The sequence below is a fragment of the Manis pentadactyla genome, chromosome 2, assembly GCF_030020395.1.
Source record: "Manis pentadactyla isolate mManPen7 chromosome 2, mManPen7.hap1, whole genome shotgun sequence".
NCBI classification, from domain to species: Eukaryota; Metazoa; Chordata; class Mammalia; order Pholidota; family Manidae; genus Manis; species Manis pentadactyla.
The window spans coordinates 209,879,772-209,899,516 of NC_080020.1; the positions used below are offsets into that span (position 1 = coordinate 209,879,772).

The window sequence follows — 19,745 nt, forward strand, 5'->3', positions numbered from 1 at the left end:
AAACAAATTACACAGAATTCCTCAAGCCTGGACCCAAAGGAACTGTTTTCTGGACTGCTAGTCTACATCTTCTCTTTTTAAAAGAAAATCAGATTTCCTCTCCAGAAGGCACGCTGAGCAGCAGGTGGACCTCAGGGCTAGCTCCTTCAGGCATTTCTTTCTCTAATCTGCCTGGTGGCCACGTGGGCCTCCCTCCCACTTCCACAGCCCGCTGCCTGACCAGGCTTCCCATGGGTCCGTCTTATATCTTTTTAGTGCATCTCTCTATTTCTCACAGCCCAACTCAAAGGGTACTCTCCCCGGTTGCCAAGGCCTTCCCTAATGTGTTACATACCCACCCGATCTCATTTCCTACTGTTCTTCAGCCCCCCTAAATAGGTCTCTCTGTCCTATGGAAATAGGAGACTCATTCCTACCCTCTCTCTTCCATCCTGTTATTTCCTTTACTTAAAGACCAGCTTCTCCTTTGTTTTTCCAAGTCCTCCAGATTCTGGTAAGTTTTCCTTTACTCTGTCCCCCTGGGTGGCCCCCTTCCTCATTCTCCATGAGAATGTATAATAAGTACCACATAATTTACCAGCCAACTAGGTATTATCCTATATTATTAACTATTTTTCACATACATTAGCCTGATCCCTCCAACTGGAGTGCCCAGAACAGTACCTGGCATGTGGTGGGCACTCAATACGTATTTGTGGACAGACTGGATCAGCTAGAGTAAACTGAAAATTTGTATTGTGGAGGTGAGGACAGTGCTTCTGTCTTCACTGTGGTGAACTTGAACCTGGCATAGGACAACCAGTTAGAAATGCAGTGGGAACTAGTCAGGCTTGGAAAGTTACAGATGGTTCCACAGTCCCTACAGATTTATGTCTGTATCAATCAACTAGCCTCTCATAGGACAGAAGACTTCTGAAATAAATCACCCAATGAGTCATACAGTGACCAAACAAGTCATTGCATTCCTCTCCTCATGGGCAAGTGGGAATTTTCAAAAATCCAATTTAAGAATTTTCTTCCAAATGTGGGGATAAAAAATTAGGAACAAATAATATTCTTTTCAAACAAGCACCACCACCACCACCACACTTTGAGAGTTCTTGAAATGTTTAACAAAGGGCTCTTGCAAATAAAAAAGTATAAAACCGGGTAACAGAAATTATATGTAATTTAAACAGGGTAAAAGGATGTTAACTGATGGTTCACGTAAAAATGCAAAGGACTAATAAACATGTGGGAAATGCTTAGCCTCAATTTTAAAAACCAAAGAATAGAAATGGAAATTAATCTGTGAGCAACATAATAAAATAACACTTCATAGGAATATTCAAAACCACTAAGGCTTTACAGACTATAATTTGATTTATCAAAGTTCCATTTGACAGTGGCCATACTCTGTTCAAAATTTTAAGAATCTGAAATAATCTAATATACATATGTCCCTAACATATCTGCTTTCACATAAAAATCACTACATTAATACAAAGCAACAAGGCAACAAAGATACCAAGGAGACTGCAAAGTGTTTCAACCTTATGCAAATTATTTCTAATATGCACACTACATTTTCCAGCTATTTAGATTCACAGGTCACCTTTCAGGACATTAAGGCAATTAAGTTGTAAAAGGCTTACTCATGCATGGAAATGGGTTTCTTACAGAGGTTTTTTTTTTTTTCTCCTTCAAAGTAGCTTAGTTAAGCCAGGAGGTAAATAAGAGCCATAGGACCGGAAGAGAAAGAGAAAGTTTCGCACAGGGTGGAGGAGGAAAACGGTTATCCGTGCCCAGGGAATGAGAAACGGGAACGGCAGCACCTTGCCTTTCAAGTTTTTCTCAGAGTAAAGTACATCCTAATCTTCTCAAAATGTCTGTCATCTTCCTGTTTGAGTTAAGAACATCCTTCCTAGAAATATAATTAGGAAGGATTAGCTGCTACATAAAGAGGCTTTGAACAAATTAAGAAAGAATGATGTCTCCCTTTAGACTCTGTCCATCAAATCTTCAAATACCAGTACCTGGCAAAATCCCAACAAGAGGAAAAGAAAAGGCAGCATTTCATGCAACACACGGACGAACCTGGAGGGCACGACGCTCCGCGAGGGGAGTCAGACAAAGACAAATACCATCTGCTCTCACTTACATGTGGAATCTAAAAACAAAACAAACAAAACAGAAACGGACTCATATACAGAAACAAACTCGTCATTGCCAAAGGAGGAAGAGGGTGGGAAAATGGACCCAATAGATGAAGAGGATGAAAAGATAAAGAGGTACGAACGTCCAATTATAAAATAAATAAGTGACACGGATGAAAAGTACAGCATAGGGAATATATACTCAATAATATTGTAATAACTTGGTGTGGTGACTGATGGCGACTCCACCTATGACCATGAGCATTTCATAATGTATATAAATGTAGAATCACTAAGTTGTATACCTGACACTAACACAGTATTATTTGTCAACTATAGTTCAATAAAGAAAAAACTCATTTGATTCCATTTAAAAAGTTTCCAAAGGAAAAAAGTGATACCTATGTCAAGAAAGCCCTAAAATGAGAACTTTTTAAAAATAAATTCTGTACCTGTAGCAGATAGCCCAGTTACTTTTTGAGGATTTGGGAACAGCTTCGACATTGGTAGCTGACTATAATGAAGTACCTGTCACATTTTTTTCCTGAGACAAGAGTATGTTTTGGCTAAATGAATAAATGAATCATGATTGTTTTGAAAATAACTTTTTGTCAAATGACAGTGGTTTACTTAAGAATTCATGAATCTAAATTTCACTCCTCCTTTTTATTTATATTTTGGGCTTCAAAAATACTGTGTAACATTTTGTTTCATTATTTTGCTAAAAAAAGTCAGACAATGGCATATAAAAGATGGCAAGGAGAACATGGGATCCTGAGTCAGGCCCCAGTCACCACACTGCTACTACCTTCCTGGGGGACTCCGGGCAAAGCATTCACCCCTTCAAGTTAAAAAAACCTTCACCTTCTGTGCTACTTGAAAATTCTGGAAGATGGAAAACAAAAAACTGGACCTAATACATTCTTGGTCTATTTTCCATTAAGCTCAAATAATTTTCAAAAGGGAGAAGTACCCAGGATTAATTCAAAGATCCTGATATTGATAAAATATTTCTTTGTGTTGTGGTGAGAGCTAACACCGTGAATCGCACCCCCCTGGAATCATATGAACTCTAAGCAAAAAAAAAAAATAAAGTTTAACTGAATGTCCCTGTTTGCTTTCAGTGCGAGCCGGGCCAACCTTGCATCACGTTCAAATCAATTAATATTTAATTAAATACCCGCGAGTACCAGGACATCATTTACACTCATAAGCGAATTTACAGTGTTAGCTTCCCATGAGGCTGACGGCCTTGTTGGGCTGTCACTGTTCTGTTTTCCGTGTGTCTTACGGCCACCACAGGCATTCTAGGAAGGGCAAGGAGCACCAAGACTTGGCATTGCAAGGTCAGCAAGACAAGATTCAGGCAACTGAATGGATCAGTCAAAAAGCTTTATCTTATTCAGAGATACACAGGAGGTGGGATGTCGATCATCACCACCTACAGGTACCGCAGAACGGGCTGCTGGCACTGAACTGCTATCCTGAACTGGTGACGGGATGACTGAGTCAACTTCTACTCACTCTGAGCAGAGACTCACCGAACAGGTCTCTCCAATTACACTGGGGAAACTGAGGCAGCACAGAAGATGGGTTAAAATATTTTCATTCCTGCGTGGTCAGGCTTTTGGATTCAGCACAGTCATGCTGTCCCCTATATTTACTCCTTCACCAAGGAAGCACTGTGTCAGGCAGAATGATTCACACAAATCGAAAAGGCTATGCAGGGTGGGTGTGGGGAACATGGTGCTGTGAGAGGGCTCTCAAGGAGTAAGGGAGGTCATCAGGGAACACTTCCCTGAGTAACAGATCAGCAGAATAAGCAGGTGCTAATAGGGAAGAGGGGCCATGGTGTGGGGGTGGGGAGTGGGTGAGAGTGGGCTACAGACAGAGAAAACACCACAGAGCAACTGTAACACTGCAACAGCCAGGGGACAAGGGCACAAGGGGAGACCAAGGCGTCTGAACTCCCAGGAGTGCAGAACTAATGCTCGTCCTCAGAGCACTGAGAGGCCACTGCAGGCTCTCTGCACAGCAGGGCAAATGGAGCCTTGCATTTTGAAAAGATCCCTCTAGTTGTGGACTAGACTTCACAAAGTAAGTCCTAAGCACTTGGGATACTGGGGATAGTCAGGGCTTTTCCAGCGCACTCCCAGGAAAGTCCACCAAATGATAGTGGGTATCAGGAACGTTCCCCAATCTGCTATTTAATTTCACCCAGGCTTTCTGGTTCCTCCTTGCTATCCTGCATAAACACGTCAATATCTTGCCCAAAAATAGCAGTCCTGAAAAATGACAACTTTTCCTGGACTGACCAACCTAGAGATTCTCTTCTCCACAGTTTACGTAGACATTCTTTCCACTTGAAAGCCCTTGCCTCTGGGACCAAGGATCAGCTGTGTCTGCTAGGGTATTTCTAACCCATTTAAGCAGCAAATAGGTAAACATACTCAACCTCAAGAAACTCAGTGAAAATACACTCACTCTAAGCATATTTCCCATACAAGTTATTAACTTAGCTTTCGTTTCCTACTTGTGTCTAGTTCATATAATGGACGTGTATGTGTCACCCTCACACTGGCCTTATATCATATTGATCCTTTATTCTGATCCCAAGCATCTCTGGGGCACAGAATTGCTGTAAAACTTTGGTCTGAAAATCTGGTCTACACTTTGTTCACACACAAACTCATAAGCCAAGGAAAAAAAGGGAAGAGGCTTCAGTGCAACCCAAAGGCACCCTGGCAAGATTCATGGACAGTACCTATGGACCACCAAACAGATTCATATATAAAGAGGACTTTTTACTTTAATCAGCACAACACCCAAAGCCAGGCTCTAAAAGTCTATCTTACGTGTGGCATTCACAAAGCAGGCCAGGCCTCTAGCTCACGGGTCCCATGTGTCAGCCGAACCATATTCTGTTCCAACTGCTCTTCAGTGGATTCGTGTGTTTCAATGCCAGCTCTGTTGTCTGTTTGCAGCAAGTCCTCTGACAACCAATTCATTTTCAGCACAAAAACGTATTTCAACGAACAATAATCATACGGGAGGCACGTTACCAGGCTCAAGGGCCCCAGTCTAACCGTTGCAGGAAAGGACATTCCTAGCCCTCTTCTCACTCCTTTCCTACCTTCCCTCAAGGTAGGAGCCCATAGCCACTTCGCCTAGTGGGTGGAGTCGTGTGTGAAAAGGTACTTACTTAGGGTGGCAAGTTGACTTTTTAATCCCTATTGCATGAGGCTAAAGGCATAAGGACAGGCAGGGCCCCTCCTTGTGCCTGGCCATCCCCAGCTCCACATCTCGTTTTCCCTCCACCACACACCACAAAGTGCCTGACGGTGCCGGGCCCAAGGTTTCACAGGACAGTGGAGGCCACACTCAGGCCTTAAATCTCTGAGCAGTGTATAAATCTTAGCTTCCGTAAGAGTCATAAGGGTAGTCAGATGATTATTTACTGCCCCTTGGGAAGGTAGCTCACTCATGAGTAGCTGGGAAGAGCCAGCACAAGACTGGTCCCAGGTAAAATACTGTAGAAGCCAGGATAATGTCTCCCCAAAGATGTCCACGTACTCCCCAGAACCTGTAAATACGTCCAGTTACCACAAAGAGAAATTAAAGTTCTAGATGGAATTAGGGTACTAATCATCTGACAGTGAGCTGGGGGAATTATCCTGGATTATTCAGGTGGGCCTAGTATAATTAAACGTGTCATCAAGAGGGGCAGAGGGAGGCAAAAGAAAGAGAACCAGAGAGTAGCAGTTGGAAGGACTCAGCCCAAGCCTGCTGGCCTAGAAGATGGAGAAGAGGCCACACAACAGGGAATGCAGGCAGACTCTAGAAAGTGGAAGAGGCAAAGAAAGAGATCCTACCCTACAGCCTCTGGAAGAAGCAGCCCTGCTGACATCTCTAGCCCAGTGAAACCCATTCTGGACCTCTGAGCTCGGAATTATGAGACGATAAACCTGACTTGTTTCTCAGTCACCATGTGTGTGCTCATCTGTTACAGCAGTGACAGGAAGCTAATAGAAATGCTATCAAAGAAAGAGGCAATATAAAGAAGATAACTTCTCAGACTGCCTCAATTTGAATTCTGACTCTGTATTTACTAACTAAGTGGACTTAGGCAAATTACTTCATTCTTCTGCACCCAAACTGCTTCACTGCATGAAATGGGGATAAGAGTATTCAGCTCACATTCTTTCGAGAGGATTAAATAATACTCAAAAAGTACTTACAATAGTACCTGGAACAGAATAAACACTCAATAAATAGTAACTATTATTACACAACACCAAAGCACCATCCTATTTTTCTAGCAATTAAATTGGGAAGCAAACTCTATCCCAGCACTTGGCCTTTTCCATTGCAAACCTGAGTGTTCACCCAGTTCCTTGTACCCCTTTCACTGGCACTGAAACCCAGTCATTGCTGGTTCTGTCTCAGAAAGACTCTTGGGGGAGCCTTCCTAGGAGGACTCAGCAGGGTGCAGACGGGAGGACACAGGGCCTGCCCTACTCCTCTCCTGGGTCTCCCAGCCCACAGTCCACTCTTCCTGCCAAGTCCCACTCAGGAGGAAAGGTTCCTCTTCCAGGTCCTCAAACACTATCTCACTGCACCATTCTTCTCCATGTGCCTGTTTCCCCTCAAACAGTAACACAACACTAACCAACAGATACCAAGAGGATCTAAATCCACACGACGGATCATGACATCCTTTTCAGATCTTGCATTGCTGCATCCAGTTAGGGGGCTTGGTTTTCTGACGAGTTCACAAAGGTCTTCTGGAATTCCTTTATACACCTACCTACCTACATAGCATTATTCCTCAGAGCTAAAAACTGAAAACATTCCAAATACCCATTAAGAGCAGAATAAATAAAAAATGGTGGCATATCCATGTGCTGGAATAATCCTTGGCAATGTAAGTGAGAACAGTTATAGCCATGCCTAACTACATAGATAAATCTCAGACATAACACTAAGTGAAAAAATACACAGTTTGATTTATATATAGTCCAAATGGACAAAACTGATGTTAGAAGTTAAAATAGCAGCTCCTTTTGGGGAGGAGGAAGAGGGTAGATGTTAAGAACAATGGGCTTTCTGGTGCTGGCATTGTTCTACTCTTCGACATGTACGGTACTTACATGAGTGTGCTATCACTTTGGAATAATCACTAGGCTGTGGGCACTTTAAATTCATGTACTCTTCAGTATCTAATTTCAATTTAACTTCAATTTTTTTTAAGTTTAAAACAAATGCATAAGAAATTGTAAAATTGGTCATTGGCTCAAACTTTTAGTTCGCATTCCATCCCTAAAGTGTCATGAAATGAACACTAAAATCCTCGGACTGAGTTCCTTTTCCTCAACTGTCTACCGCTCTGCCTTTTTTCCCCCACATCACACAGTAGGGATAAAAACCTTCATCTCATATACTTGTGGAACAGATCAAATACAAGGAATGCAATGCACTTTGCAAAATGGTCAAGGCTTTACCAAGGCAAACAGTATTATTCCAAGAGAAAAAGGAAATCCATACAACATAAGTACTCAAGGAACAATCCTTGGACAAGGACTTCTTTCCCCAGGTAACTCTCAAAAGAAACATAGGAAATAAACACTTACTGCAGCCCTTCTGTATACCTCTGTAGATAAAGAGATGAAAAACTGTACAGTAAGTGCTATGATAATTTTAAATACAGGAGCACAGAAGAGAAACTTGGAGAAGAATCAGCAAGAGTGAGTTAGGTCAACACTGAGCAAGGTCCCCCCTGCAGTCTGAGAGATCATTTGGGGAAACTGTCTATTCAAGTACTGACCATTTCCTTGTCTTCTTTAGTAAGTTCAGACAAGGTCCCTATCTTAGCTGTTAGTGCTACAAAAAGCTTTAAACTGCCCCCTGAAGTTTTAATTGTTGGTATAGTTTTATAATGAGTTATTTTCTTCTAGGGGTATTATGATAAAGTCCAAACAAGGGGAGTGAGCTTACATTTCATTGCTATTGTTGCTAAGAGAGCAAAATATGTCAAGGAGCATTCCATAAAGACTCCCTCCCATGCAAGTATATCGCAGCTTATAGTTTTGGGTGTTTTTGTTTTTAAGACTCACAACCACAGTGACAGGAGGCTAAGAAAGGGCAGAGATAAGTGTCGTGTAGCACCCTCTTCTCCATGATACAGACATCACTCAACACTTCTTCCTATCAATGGACCCATTGTAATTGTGAAGTATTCGTTTCTCAAGAATTTTGAAAGTGGAACCCATCATCTCCATGTGGATTTTAAAGAGCCTTCTCTATATTTAGAAAATATCTAGCATACTTTAAGCTCACTTGATAAATATAGAAAGCATTTGAATTATTTCTGTCTTTTAAAATAATATTTTCTAATTGCTTCATTTCTCTTCACCACATCTCTGGGAAGAAGATGATGAGAAAGAGGGAGAGTCGATGCCATTAGATAAATCCCACCCCCTTACCTGGTTTGAGATAGGACAAAACTAATTTTTTCAGAGAAACTAACCACCATCCTTCATAACATCAGGACACCATACGATGATGAAAATAGCCATGACCAGGGAAGAAAACAAACTGGACACATGTGAACTCTCTAGATAGATTTGACATCCGTATCCTGAGTAAAACCAGACTTCCTTCGTAAGCTCAGAGAGTGGGACTCAAAAGTGCTTCCTCCTTATATAGCACAGATAACAGTTCCCCATTTGGCAGAGCAGTGTTCATTTGTACCAACGTTCTCCGGGCAACCAGAAGACATTAGCAGCTAAAGCATGCCCCTTGTGACCTCTGCCTCGTGGTCCCGTGGACACTGCCTGTACCACCCACCACGACTAACAAGGATACAGATGGACACTTTACACAAGTCGAAACAGCCTCAGTAAGCTGTACTGGGGGTGGAAAATAAATTTTTATGGGAAACTTCAATATATATGTGAATAATGATATGCACAGGTGATGGAAAAGATCTGGAAAGCTGAGCAGTTATGAATTTTGCCCCTTTCTGGCATTTTCTGGCCATAACTTATAAGCATGAACATCTTTTTACATACAGGACACTGGGGATGCGCACCTGTGATGTAACAGTGGCAATTCTTTGATGGATGTGTGGATAGTTGCATGTGAGCAACATCTATCAGAATGCAATTACAAGAGTAACCTAAAGTGTTATGTGGCTTTTCTAAGGAATCCAGATTTATACAGTGAAGTAAAAGGTCAAAGAATCAGAAAAGTGACTGCGGAAATCTGCATACAGGAAGACAAGGCATCTTTTGGTCTGCTCCATGAATTCCCACCATGTGCCCACAGAACTGGAAAAAGGAACACACCATAACAAACTCCCATGGAAAAGCATGAATGAAATTCTCAACCACAGCAGGAACTACTGCCAGAGTGCCCTGGCCAGGGTCTTTCCAGACCAATGACTTACCAAGTGGGCAGCCATGTACCACTGATACCCCACCTGCTTTTGGTCCCTAATGGGGTGCAGACAGCGATCTTGGCTAGTCATCCATAATGCTCTGTCAGAGACCATCCATTTAAGTATCAACCACCTTCACGACCTTGGAGAGCCATATTACCAAAGAAATCAAAAACACCAGGATGAAAACTTCCACATCCTCCCCTGCTCCCACAGTCCCAAGCCTGGATCATACCTGTTTCTGTTTGCCTCCCACAATGCAATTAGGTGCCAAGGTTTTTTCATTTACAGTAACTCCTGAGTTCACTTTCTCTGCATCACCAGCACTACCATGTCTATTAAACAGCCATCCTCCAATTGCTACTAGTTCTTCAGAACTGCAGCTGGATTCATCTCCCAAGGCAGAAGAAAAACCACAGCTCTCTCCTCAACTTTCCTGGGGTTTTATTTATTGCTCTTATAGAAAATTCCAAAAATGTAAAAAGTAGAGAGAATTATATAACAAATCTCCACTTACCCATTATCCTGCTTCAATGATTATGCCCTCATGGCCAATCTTGTTACCTATATACTTCACAAACTGGGCAATTTCAGTCAAAGCACAGACATCATAATTTCATCTGCAAATACTTTAATATGATTCTCCTCCTCACATAAACACAATGCCATCATCACCACCCCCAAAATTAACACTTTTAAATCATCAAATTTCCAGTCAATGTCAGCATTTTCATGATTGTCCTATCATCATCTTTTTTCTTTCATTTACAGTTTATTTGAATCAGAACAGATTGTCCAAAGTTCTTCTACTTTTGTTTTCTTGTGTCTTTCTGGAATTGTTTTGTTGAGACATTACTCTTTTATTTGGTTTTCAACCAACCTTTAGGGCCTTTTATTACCACTAGTCTTTATCTACATGAAGTTCCAATCAAATCTTATCCTAAACGTGGTCATTTTTTAATATGTCCAAACATTCTTTGATATTTCTTCCACCAAGCAGCACAACTTAATTCCACTCCCTAGATCTAAGGGTGGACTTGACTTAGTGACTCACCTCTAATGAGCAGAATAAGGTGGAAGTGAAGGTTGTGCCATTTTCAAGACTAAAAAGTAGAGAGGCCCTGTGGCTTTCTCCTGGCTCTCTCTCTGGTGTGGGATCACTTGCTCTGGGAGAAGCCAGCAGCCGTGTTCTGAGGACACTCAGGCAGCTCTGCATGGAGTCCCATGCGGACAGAGCGAAGCCAACAGCCCGTGTTGCAGCTAAGGCCTCCTGCCAACAGCCATGGGAGTGAGTCACCTTGCCAGTGGATTCTCCAGCCCTGGTCAGGCTGACCCTCCTGACTGCAGCCTCATGAGCCACCCTGAGCCAGAACGCCCAGCTCGGTCCTCCCGGATCCCTGACCCACAGAAACTGTCAGACAATAAATGTTTACTGTTTAAGACTAAGTCTGGGGGTGATCTGTTACACAGAAGTAAATAAAACACCATCCTTTCTGAAGACACATCACTCATTGCCTTTCCTGGAAATTCCCTTCTTCTCCACTCCAGTTCTTCATGCCCAACTTAACCATCTTTTCAAGCTCAAAGACCACTTCTCCAGAGGCACCCCTGCACCTCCACTTCCCCAACACTCTAAAATCTGGAAACAATTGTTCCTTTCTTTGATTTCCCAAAGAACTTTGTATTTAATTCTAAGCCAAGCTATCCAAAACCAATTTGGCCAAAGGCAAAACCAATTCATCTGATACACACCTGTTTAAAATGTGTGGTTTCAACATTAATTTTACTGAAGTAGCTGTCCCGCAAACACACCAGGCACCCCTGCCTCCAACCCGCACACATCTTCATGGTTCATGCCCTCACCGCCTTCACACCTTTGCTTAAATGTCACCTTCTCAGCAGGGTCCACCCTAACAGTCCATTTAAAGCCACCAGAGCCCCCACTTCTTCTCACCCCACACCCACTCAGCATTCCCTGTCCATTATTGCGCTGTTTTCTCCACTGCACTTACCACAATCTAACATAGGTTTTAACTATGCCACTTATCAATCATCTCCCCTTCTCCAGACTGTAAACTCCAGAAGGGCATTTTGTTCAGTTGTTACATCCCAAGCTCCTAGGACAGTACATGGTACACAGATGTGTTCAACAAAAACTCATTGTATAAATGATCAAGACTGTAGCATTTCATGTGCCATGTAATGGATATAAGACTAACTAAACATTTTGATGTTTTAGGTGTCTTTGTCTGCAAGCATTTTAAGGAAGCTTCATTGCCTCCTTCACTAGATAAAGGGAAAATAAAACCTTGAAACACCCTAACATAGGCAACCCTAAAAACAGGTAACTTACGAATTGTTACATTTCTCAAAAGTAGCCAAAATGGTCCTTTTATATGTACCTCCTTGGCAGTGTGATTAAATATGATTTCAGGTGATCATGTCATTACCAGAATTCATCAATGGGCCAGGTGCACCTCCCTCTTTATCTCTCTCAAGTGTTAGCTTATGGATCATTCCAAAATCTCCTGAAGGGCAAAATTAAATCTTATAAATCTTAAAACTCCTTGCAGTGCCCAGATAACAGAGAAATCTACAAAAGTTTATTAAGAAAATATCAGAATTGTTAGCATCTTAGGCTATCTCTTGTCCTTAACCAAAAGCACAGAGTAGGTGCGCCCCTATGCCTATGCCTGCCTAACAATGCTGCATACAGTAAAAAGGCATCTTCATTCAGCAGATGAAGTCTCTGAAGTGCATTATCTAACAACTTATTTTCCCGAAGCCAAGTTAGAGCTGAAACCTTAGCCTCCTCTTTGACTCACAACATTCCTGTTTAAATTACACTGCAGCTACCAAAAGAAAAAAAAGAAAAAAAAGAAACGGCTGCTCCTTTATCTGACATCTGGTTCTTACTAACAATCCATATACACACATCATAGAGGGTCAGATTCTAACAGCGGAGGGTGATATTCAAGAAGAATGGCAACACTTGTAAATTACCTCACAGTTTACATGAGTAATAATGGGAGAAAATATATAATTGCAATGCACAGTAATCTGACTCTTGATTGCCAAGGCATCATTCCACACAGAACTGTTCTTTGTGTTTAAGATCCAGAACAATGCTGGAAGAGGGATGTCTAGCTATAACATAAGCAAAGCTTTATATCATTTCAAGGACACAAAAGTGATATTAGTGTTCTGGCACAAAAAAGCACTTACTATCCTCTACAGAAAGGTCCACAAATTACAATTCATGGTCCGACGCTGGCCCAAGCCTGGTTTGTACAGCCCACAAGCTAAGAATGATTTTCACATTTTTTAATGGTTGAGGGGAGAAAAAATACCAAAATAACAATATTGGGTGACACATGAAATTTATATGAGATTCAAATTTCAGCATCCATAAACAAAGATTTATTGGAATAGTCACATCACTTGTTTATGCACCATCCAGGGCTCCTTTTGTGCTACAATAGCAGGATTGAGACATTCCAACAGAAACCGTATGTTCCACAGGCTGAAAATACTCACTGTCTGACCCTTAACAGAAAAAGTTTGCCACCCACTATTTCAGGGCGTGAATGCTAGATCCTGACTGCCTCCATTCGAAGCCTACCAACCATTATTATTATTAATTATTATTCACTTATTAACTGTGTTATTCTTGAACAAATAACTTAACCACCCTGGGCCTCAGTTTCCTCATTTGTAAAATGGGTTTAATAATATTACCTATCCTCATGGAGTCACTGTAACTAGTAAACTAATAATATACACCAAGCACTTGAAATACAACTTGACACCCAGTAAGCCATTACTAACATTAGTTACAACTGCCATTCCTTCCTGCTGAGGGCTGCAGGATGTGTTTCCCAACTGAAATGCTAGCAAAGCAGTTAGATTTCAAACTAGGCCCCCAAATCTATTTGTCATGATTGAACTGAAGTATGAGACAAGAAGAAATGAGAGAAAAATGAAGAAAAACAGAAGAAGAACTGAGGAGGGAGTAAGAAAAGAAAGCAAAATTTTAGAAAGACCCCACTCAGCAGGGGCAGCGGGTGGCCTATTCAAAGGAGAAGTATAAGGCAGGGTAATTTCATCTGTAATAACAGATTAAATCACCTCTGTGGGCAGATTAGATACTGATCACTGTGTGGAAGCTGTCTCTGGGGGGGAAAGCACTCAAAATTCCAAGCAAATGAACTGCCTGGGTCAAGCCCATTTTTACGTTGAGAACTTCCTGTATTTTACTTTCCTAGACAAAGACAAGGGATAGTTGCAGTAAATTCTGCATCCTGTTCCCCGAGTTGGAGCACCTGATTAAAGGGAAACAATTTGCTTGAGGACCCTGTGCAGTGGAGGAGCAGCTCCTTACGATACTTGGAGGACAGGGAAAAGCATTCTTGTCCAGGGGTTCTCAGAGGGTTCAGAACAACAAGCCCTTCCGAACACTAAAAAAAAAAAACCACCTTCCCATAAATAGAACACAAACTCATTCACCAAAAATGGACCTACATGGCAACTGGGAGGTAGACATGCGTTAGAAGAAACGCTTAGCCCGCTACCGAAGCAGAGAAATTCTCTTTCCAAAGACTCACTGTCATTTGAACACTTTCTCTCTGCAAAGCTGACTTTTTACCATTTCTATGTATCTTTTAAAATTACAGTCACTGCTGCTCTTTTTAAACTATTTCAGAACTCTAGAGCACCCCTCCCCCCAACAAAAAAAGAATTATTTTATAACTCACAACTCCACCATAATCAAACAACTACCTCCACTATTCCCTCCAACCTTGATCCCCTGTAATCCTCACCACTGCTTTCGTTTATGCTTATGGTAAATCTTCCCCGCAGAGGCTAAACACACGTTTCTAAGAGACTTGGCGTATAAACATGACATGTAAACCTTGAAGGAAAGAAACCCCTTTTTTACCCAGGTAGTTTCTGCAAATCGTGCAAGAAAAGAAGAGTGACTCAAAGCAGTGCATCCCAAAAGGGTAATTACAATGCTCCTGAGCTAGAGGTAAATTCAAAACACTCACTGAGAATGAATCTGCTGAGAGAGTCCTACTGAAGGCTTCGGCTTGAGGGTCAAGGTCATCTGGGCCACAGGACTGACTCTCGGGAGAGTGTCAGCCTTCTTAGATGAAGTGTGCTTTGCTCTTTGCCCAGGAGAGACCCAGGAGGACGCAGCTCCAGGACTCTGCCCTCCAAACACAGGTGACGAGGTGTCCTGAGCAGGTGCTGTCTCACACGCTTTGCCCTTGGTTCCTGGTTTACACACGCAGAGCTGAGGCCGGAGACACATCCCTCCATTCTGGCACGGCGGGACACAGCTTGCTGCAGACAGACAATAGAACATACAACTTTGAAGAAAAGGGTTGCACACTTTACTAATTCCTCCAAAGGCTTAATAATAACATCAGGGTGTTCCTCACTAAAATAAACCTATACTCCAAACAAACATCATACTTACAATGATGGGGAGGATAATTAATATTTACTATGGCTTCCTATATGCCAGGCACTGTTCTAAAATATATCAACAAATTTAATACCCCAGCAACCATTTTTAAGTATTTTGCCCATTTTCCTGATGAAGAAACAGATCCAGGGGTTATGTAATTTGCCAAAGGTCATGCAATTAATCAGTAAACAGAAGAGCTGGGATTTGAATCCGAGTGAACTGGCCCCAAAGCCATCATTCTTACCTATTGTAACTGTAGCTACCTCTCACAAATGCACCAGAAACACGGACAACCTTAAGAAAATGCTCTGTCCCTCTTTGTAAGTTGTGTTCTGTGACTTAAGTTTAAATTTCAGGTATCCAAATGTGTCTGGGCAGAAAACAAAAGCCCACACCCAATCCCCAAACCCAAACAGTGCTACTGCCTTCTTCATCCTACATAAGCTCTCAGAGCTTGCAGTGACTGCTCCAGAAACTTGAACCAACCCATTTTTTTTCTAACATGAGGGAAAAACAAGGGTATGAAGTTTAAAAGTTATCCAATATACACTTTTTTTTTTTTAAAAGCCAGTGCACATCCCTCATCATATTACATAGGGCAGCCAAAAAGAAACCACCTTTATATCTTCTAATTGCTAGGATTCATGTACTTTGCATCATTTGTGGCCAAGCATTGTTTTATAGTTAGCAGGGTGATGGGTCACAGGAAAGGGAAATGGATTTTATCATAGGCAAGGTCCATGGGAGTTTAGATATTACTGACTTAAGGTTTATTAGATTAATGTCACAGGCCTATGAACATGACCCCTTCAGTCCCCTATTTGTCCAGATACATTTATATATGCCAACCTTTTGCTAGCAGTCCACCTTTGACTTAAACTCTTCTTGAGCAGATCATAATACTAAATTTCCCATAAAATTCATTGCAAGATTCAATCTACAAAGAATTACAAAACAGATGAGGGACATAAAACAGAAGACACTTAGTTATGGAACAGCCAAATAACCAAGACCTAAAAGCCCTGAAACTTACTGATTTTCTATAATAGAAGATCCTTTCCCATCTTCCTATAATATGATTCCTAATAGTTATAGCAAATAATAAGAAGTGGCTGTCAAGTAGCAGAATACCAGACTGACAAATTTTCCAAAGGCAAGAAAAATGCAGCCAGTCCCCTCGGTGAACTGGGGTAAGTTACTTAACCTCGGCCTTTATATCTGTACATATTTGGGAGCAGGGAGAAGTAAATGTTGTTGGAAAATGGTCCCCAGGGGTCCTTCCCATATTAGGCTTCTAGAATTCAAAGTCAAGCCTAAGCACTTCTAGAGTTCAGGATTCTAAATTTTCAGCATTTTCCTAGCTACTGAAGGTGATCGGGTCCCTATTTGGCCATGGTTATTTATGGAATGTCACAGGAATGGAAGTGAGCCCTGCCCAGAGAGAGCAGAAGTGGCCTCCAGCGAGGACTGGACTGGCCTTTCCTAGCTGAGCCTCTGCCAGAGATCACCCCCAAGGCATTTTCATGGATACATTCTCTTCATGCTTTCAATTAGAAACACGTTTCAGTTTAACATCTGAGAATGATTTCCGCCTCTCCTCTCTCCCAAGGTGTACTGGGAATGTCTACTGAGCTACCAGGAAGGCTGAACGAGCAGCTTACAAAAGCTGGTACCTAGGTGGAGGCCAACGACGGAAATCTTCCAAAAATACCACTGAGAATATGCAAGAGTCTGTCTTTAGGAGGACATAGATGAATTAGAAGTGTTAACAGGGTAACAATTTTTTTGTAAATTCTGCATGTCATAGGATGAAGTGGGCAGGGAAAGAATGAAAGAAAACAAACCTTTAAACCAAAGATTTTCTACTAGAAGAACATGTTACATAATAGCATAACTATATACAATATCATCCTCTTACAAATTTTAAAAGGACAATAAGGACAATAATGAGATGGTATTCTTTTCTGCCCCCACTTAAACAGCAGCAGCAATCCTTGGAAACGCAGACAGGAGAGGCTGGCTTGAGCCTGGAGGGACAGATTCCCTAATGGCTAAGACAAGCCCCTCACCTGACATGCAAAGCAAAACTCATGCCCTGTAACCACATTTTATCAAGCCATTTTTTTCTATGCTATGTAGATCTCAATTTGTTTTATGTTGCACTTTTATTTTTAATGCAAGAAAACATTTTCTACGTGACCAAATTTTCAAGATAATTATGGGTTCCTTCCCAGAGAGTTTACACATTTGTCACCATCTACTTCATGGCCAATGTGAAAATTTGTAGGCATTTATGAAAAAACTGTTGTTCTAACTGAGGTGTTGACCTGCGTAGAATATTAAAAATAAACGTTACAGAAATACTTTAAAACTGTTTTTTTCCACTGGATGATTCTGCATTTGCTTGGCCAGCTGTGGTTCAACACAATGAGTAAACACACGGCTTCAAGATCGTATCAGTGGGTTAGACAGTGGTTCTCAGGTTTTTCTGCACATTAGAATCACCTGGGGAGCTTTTAAAGTTCTCAGACCCCAGGCCTAACTCCAGGCCGACTGAATCTGAATCTCTGGGGCAGGGTCTCAGGCATCAGCTGTTTTTTAACTCTCTAAATGATTGCAACATGCAGCCAAGCTTGAACAAAATCCTAACCTAGACTTGCTAACAATCTGGGCTTCCTAAAATGCAACTCTTTCAATTTCTTCTCCTACGTTCCAAAAGCTTCCAATACATTTTAGTTGCCCATGAGATACATTCAAGACCCTCTGCAACTGGCCCTAAAACCCCTTTGCAGCCTGACTGCCCCTGCTCCCTCCCTGCGGAAGCTTGCTGCTCCTTGTCTCTGCACACGAGTGCCCTGTCCTGAAAGAAATAGGCCCCTCAGACTCGGCCTCATCTGAAACCCCCTGCTTCTCTGGGAAGTCCTCCCCAAATGCCCACCTACTCCTACCATGATCTTTTTATCACCTGATGTCTGTCTCATTTTCATCACTCGCTTCACATTCCATACAAGCTGTCACATATTATTGATCATCTTTAACAAAGTTCTCTTATTTCTCAACTACATGATTAACTGTGGGATCAGTCAATGGGCTTGTGCAGAACTTTCTGTACCCTAGGAGGGGAGGGAGCCTGAGCCTCATGCTGGCTGACTGACTCATTCGAAAGTGGAGCCACTCCTTTCCAAAGGATGCTGGGATTTAAGAACATCTGTAAAGGGAAGGTAATCGGTGGGCTCTTAATCCATCTCCTAGGAGCATGGACGCCTCCAGGCTTGGTTTGCATGTTGTTCAGTAAATCTCTAATCCTTCAAAGATGTTTTTAAATTTAAAAAAATAATAAAACACTCTAACTTATAAGGACTATAGTGGAATTTAACAGCATGCTTGTTAGAGAAACAGTTTCAGAAGGCAAGAGCTAATGGGTTCCTGCAGAACTCTGAAGAGCAGAGACACTCTGAAACAAACTGGTCACAGACTAACACAAAGAACATCACAATGGGCTTGTAGTAGCTGTGACAAGTTACTAGACTTGTAGTAGAGAGGCGCATTAAGGGAATTAGCCTAAGACGTTCAGATGCAGTAGAAAAAAAGCTTTTGAGACTGTGGTGGGTGGGTGGGTGGGTGAGCACAGGGGACACAATTCATAAAATAAATAATCCAATAAAAGGACTTCTGCTCAATATAGGCCTAGTGAATTAACCCTCTACCACCTTCCATTCCAAACACAGAATATTGATTTTAAAAGATTTTTTTAGGCTAAAAAGACAGATTTCCATAGCTGGCCATGATGGAATGTTGCCAAACAAGCCTTTCTGCCATCAACAACTAGAAAATGGAATGAAAGATATAAACAACTGTTGTCAAATTCCATACAGCCAGCAAGAGAGGCCTATGATCCTAAGAGAAGAGAATCAAAGAGGTGAGCCCTAGGGCCAGGCCACCCTGACCATCGGTGGGGGGCACTTCGTGGACCATGGAGCAGGAAGGTAGACCAAGCAGAGCACAGTGGGTTCATGAGCTGAGGGGACAGAGGCCAGGACACTAAGCAGCTGGAATCTGCAGGGCAAGTACCAGAGAGGAGAGACCTGCCCACAGAGACAGCCCAGAGATGCACAGAGTTCCCGGGGCCTTCACCCGACACTGAGCTGCACAGTGTAGAAATACCCAGGACCTATAAGCAGCAAATTCCTAGTCCTGGTGGGTCAGGACATTCTGGAGAAATCCCCAGATTAAATTCCTCTGAAGAGAGCAGAAACCTCAACATCAAAATCGGGCAAGAATAGTACACAAAAGAAAACTAACCCACAAATCACCTTAAGACTACAGATGCAAACTATCTCAATAAAACATTACTCGATCAACTACAACAGTATTTCAAAAACAGAAACGCAGAATTAAGCAGAATTAATTCCAGAAATATAAGGATGGCTTTAACATCATCAAATCCAGCAGAATTCCCCAAGTTAAAAAGTTAAATGAGAATTTATCTCAACTGAATGCAGAAAATCTTCCCAAAAAGTTCATCACTTACTCCTGGTAACAAAAACTGTTAGCCAATTAAGAATACAAAGGGGTTTCCTTGTCCTGGTAAGTACCTACAGCAAATCCACAACAAACAGCATACCAAAACCTATAGCAAATATTACCAGGGAACGGTAGGAGCATTCCTTGCAAAGCTGGAAACAGGTCGAAATGCCCA

General features: G+C 41.8%; 1 protein-coding gene across 4 annotated transcripts in view; it reads right to left on the minus strand.

The window, feature by feature from the left end:
• LTBP1 (latent transforming growth factor beta binding protein 1) overlaps nucleotides 1–19,745 on the minus strand; it is a 367,875-nt gene that overhangs the window by 312,925 nt on the left and 35,205 nt on the right. For all 4 annotated transcript variants that reach the window (XM_057497285.1, XM_036931602.2, XM_036931601.2 and 1 more), the window contains exon 3: nucleotides 14,622–14,919. In XM_057497285.1, the coding sequence (XP_057353268.1) occupies nucleotides 14,622–14,919 (298 nt within the window). The remainder of the gene's footprint in view (nucleotides 1–14,621; nucleotides 14,920–19,745) is intronic.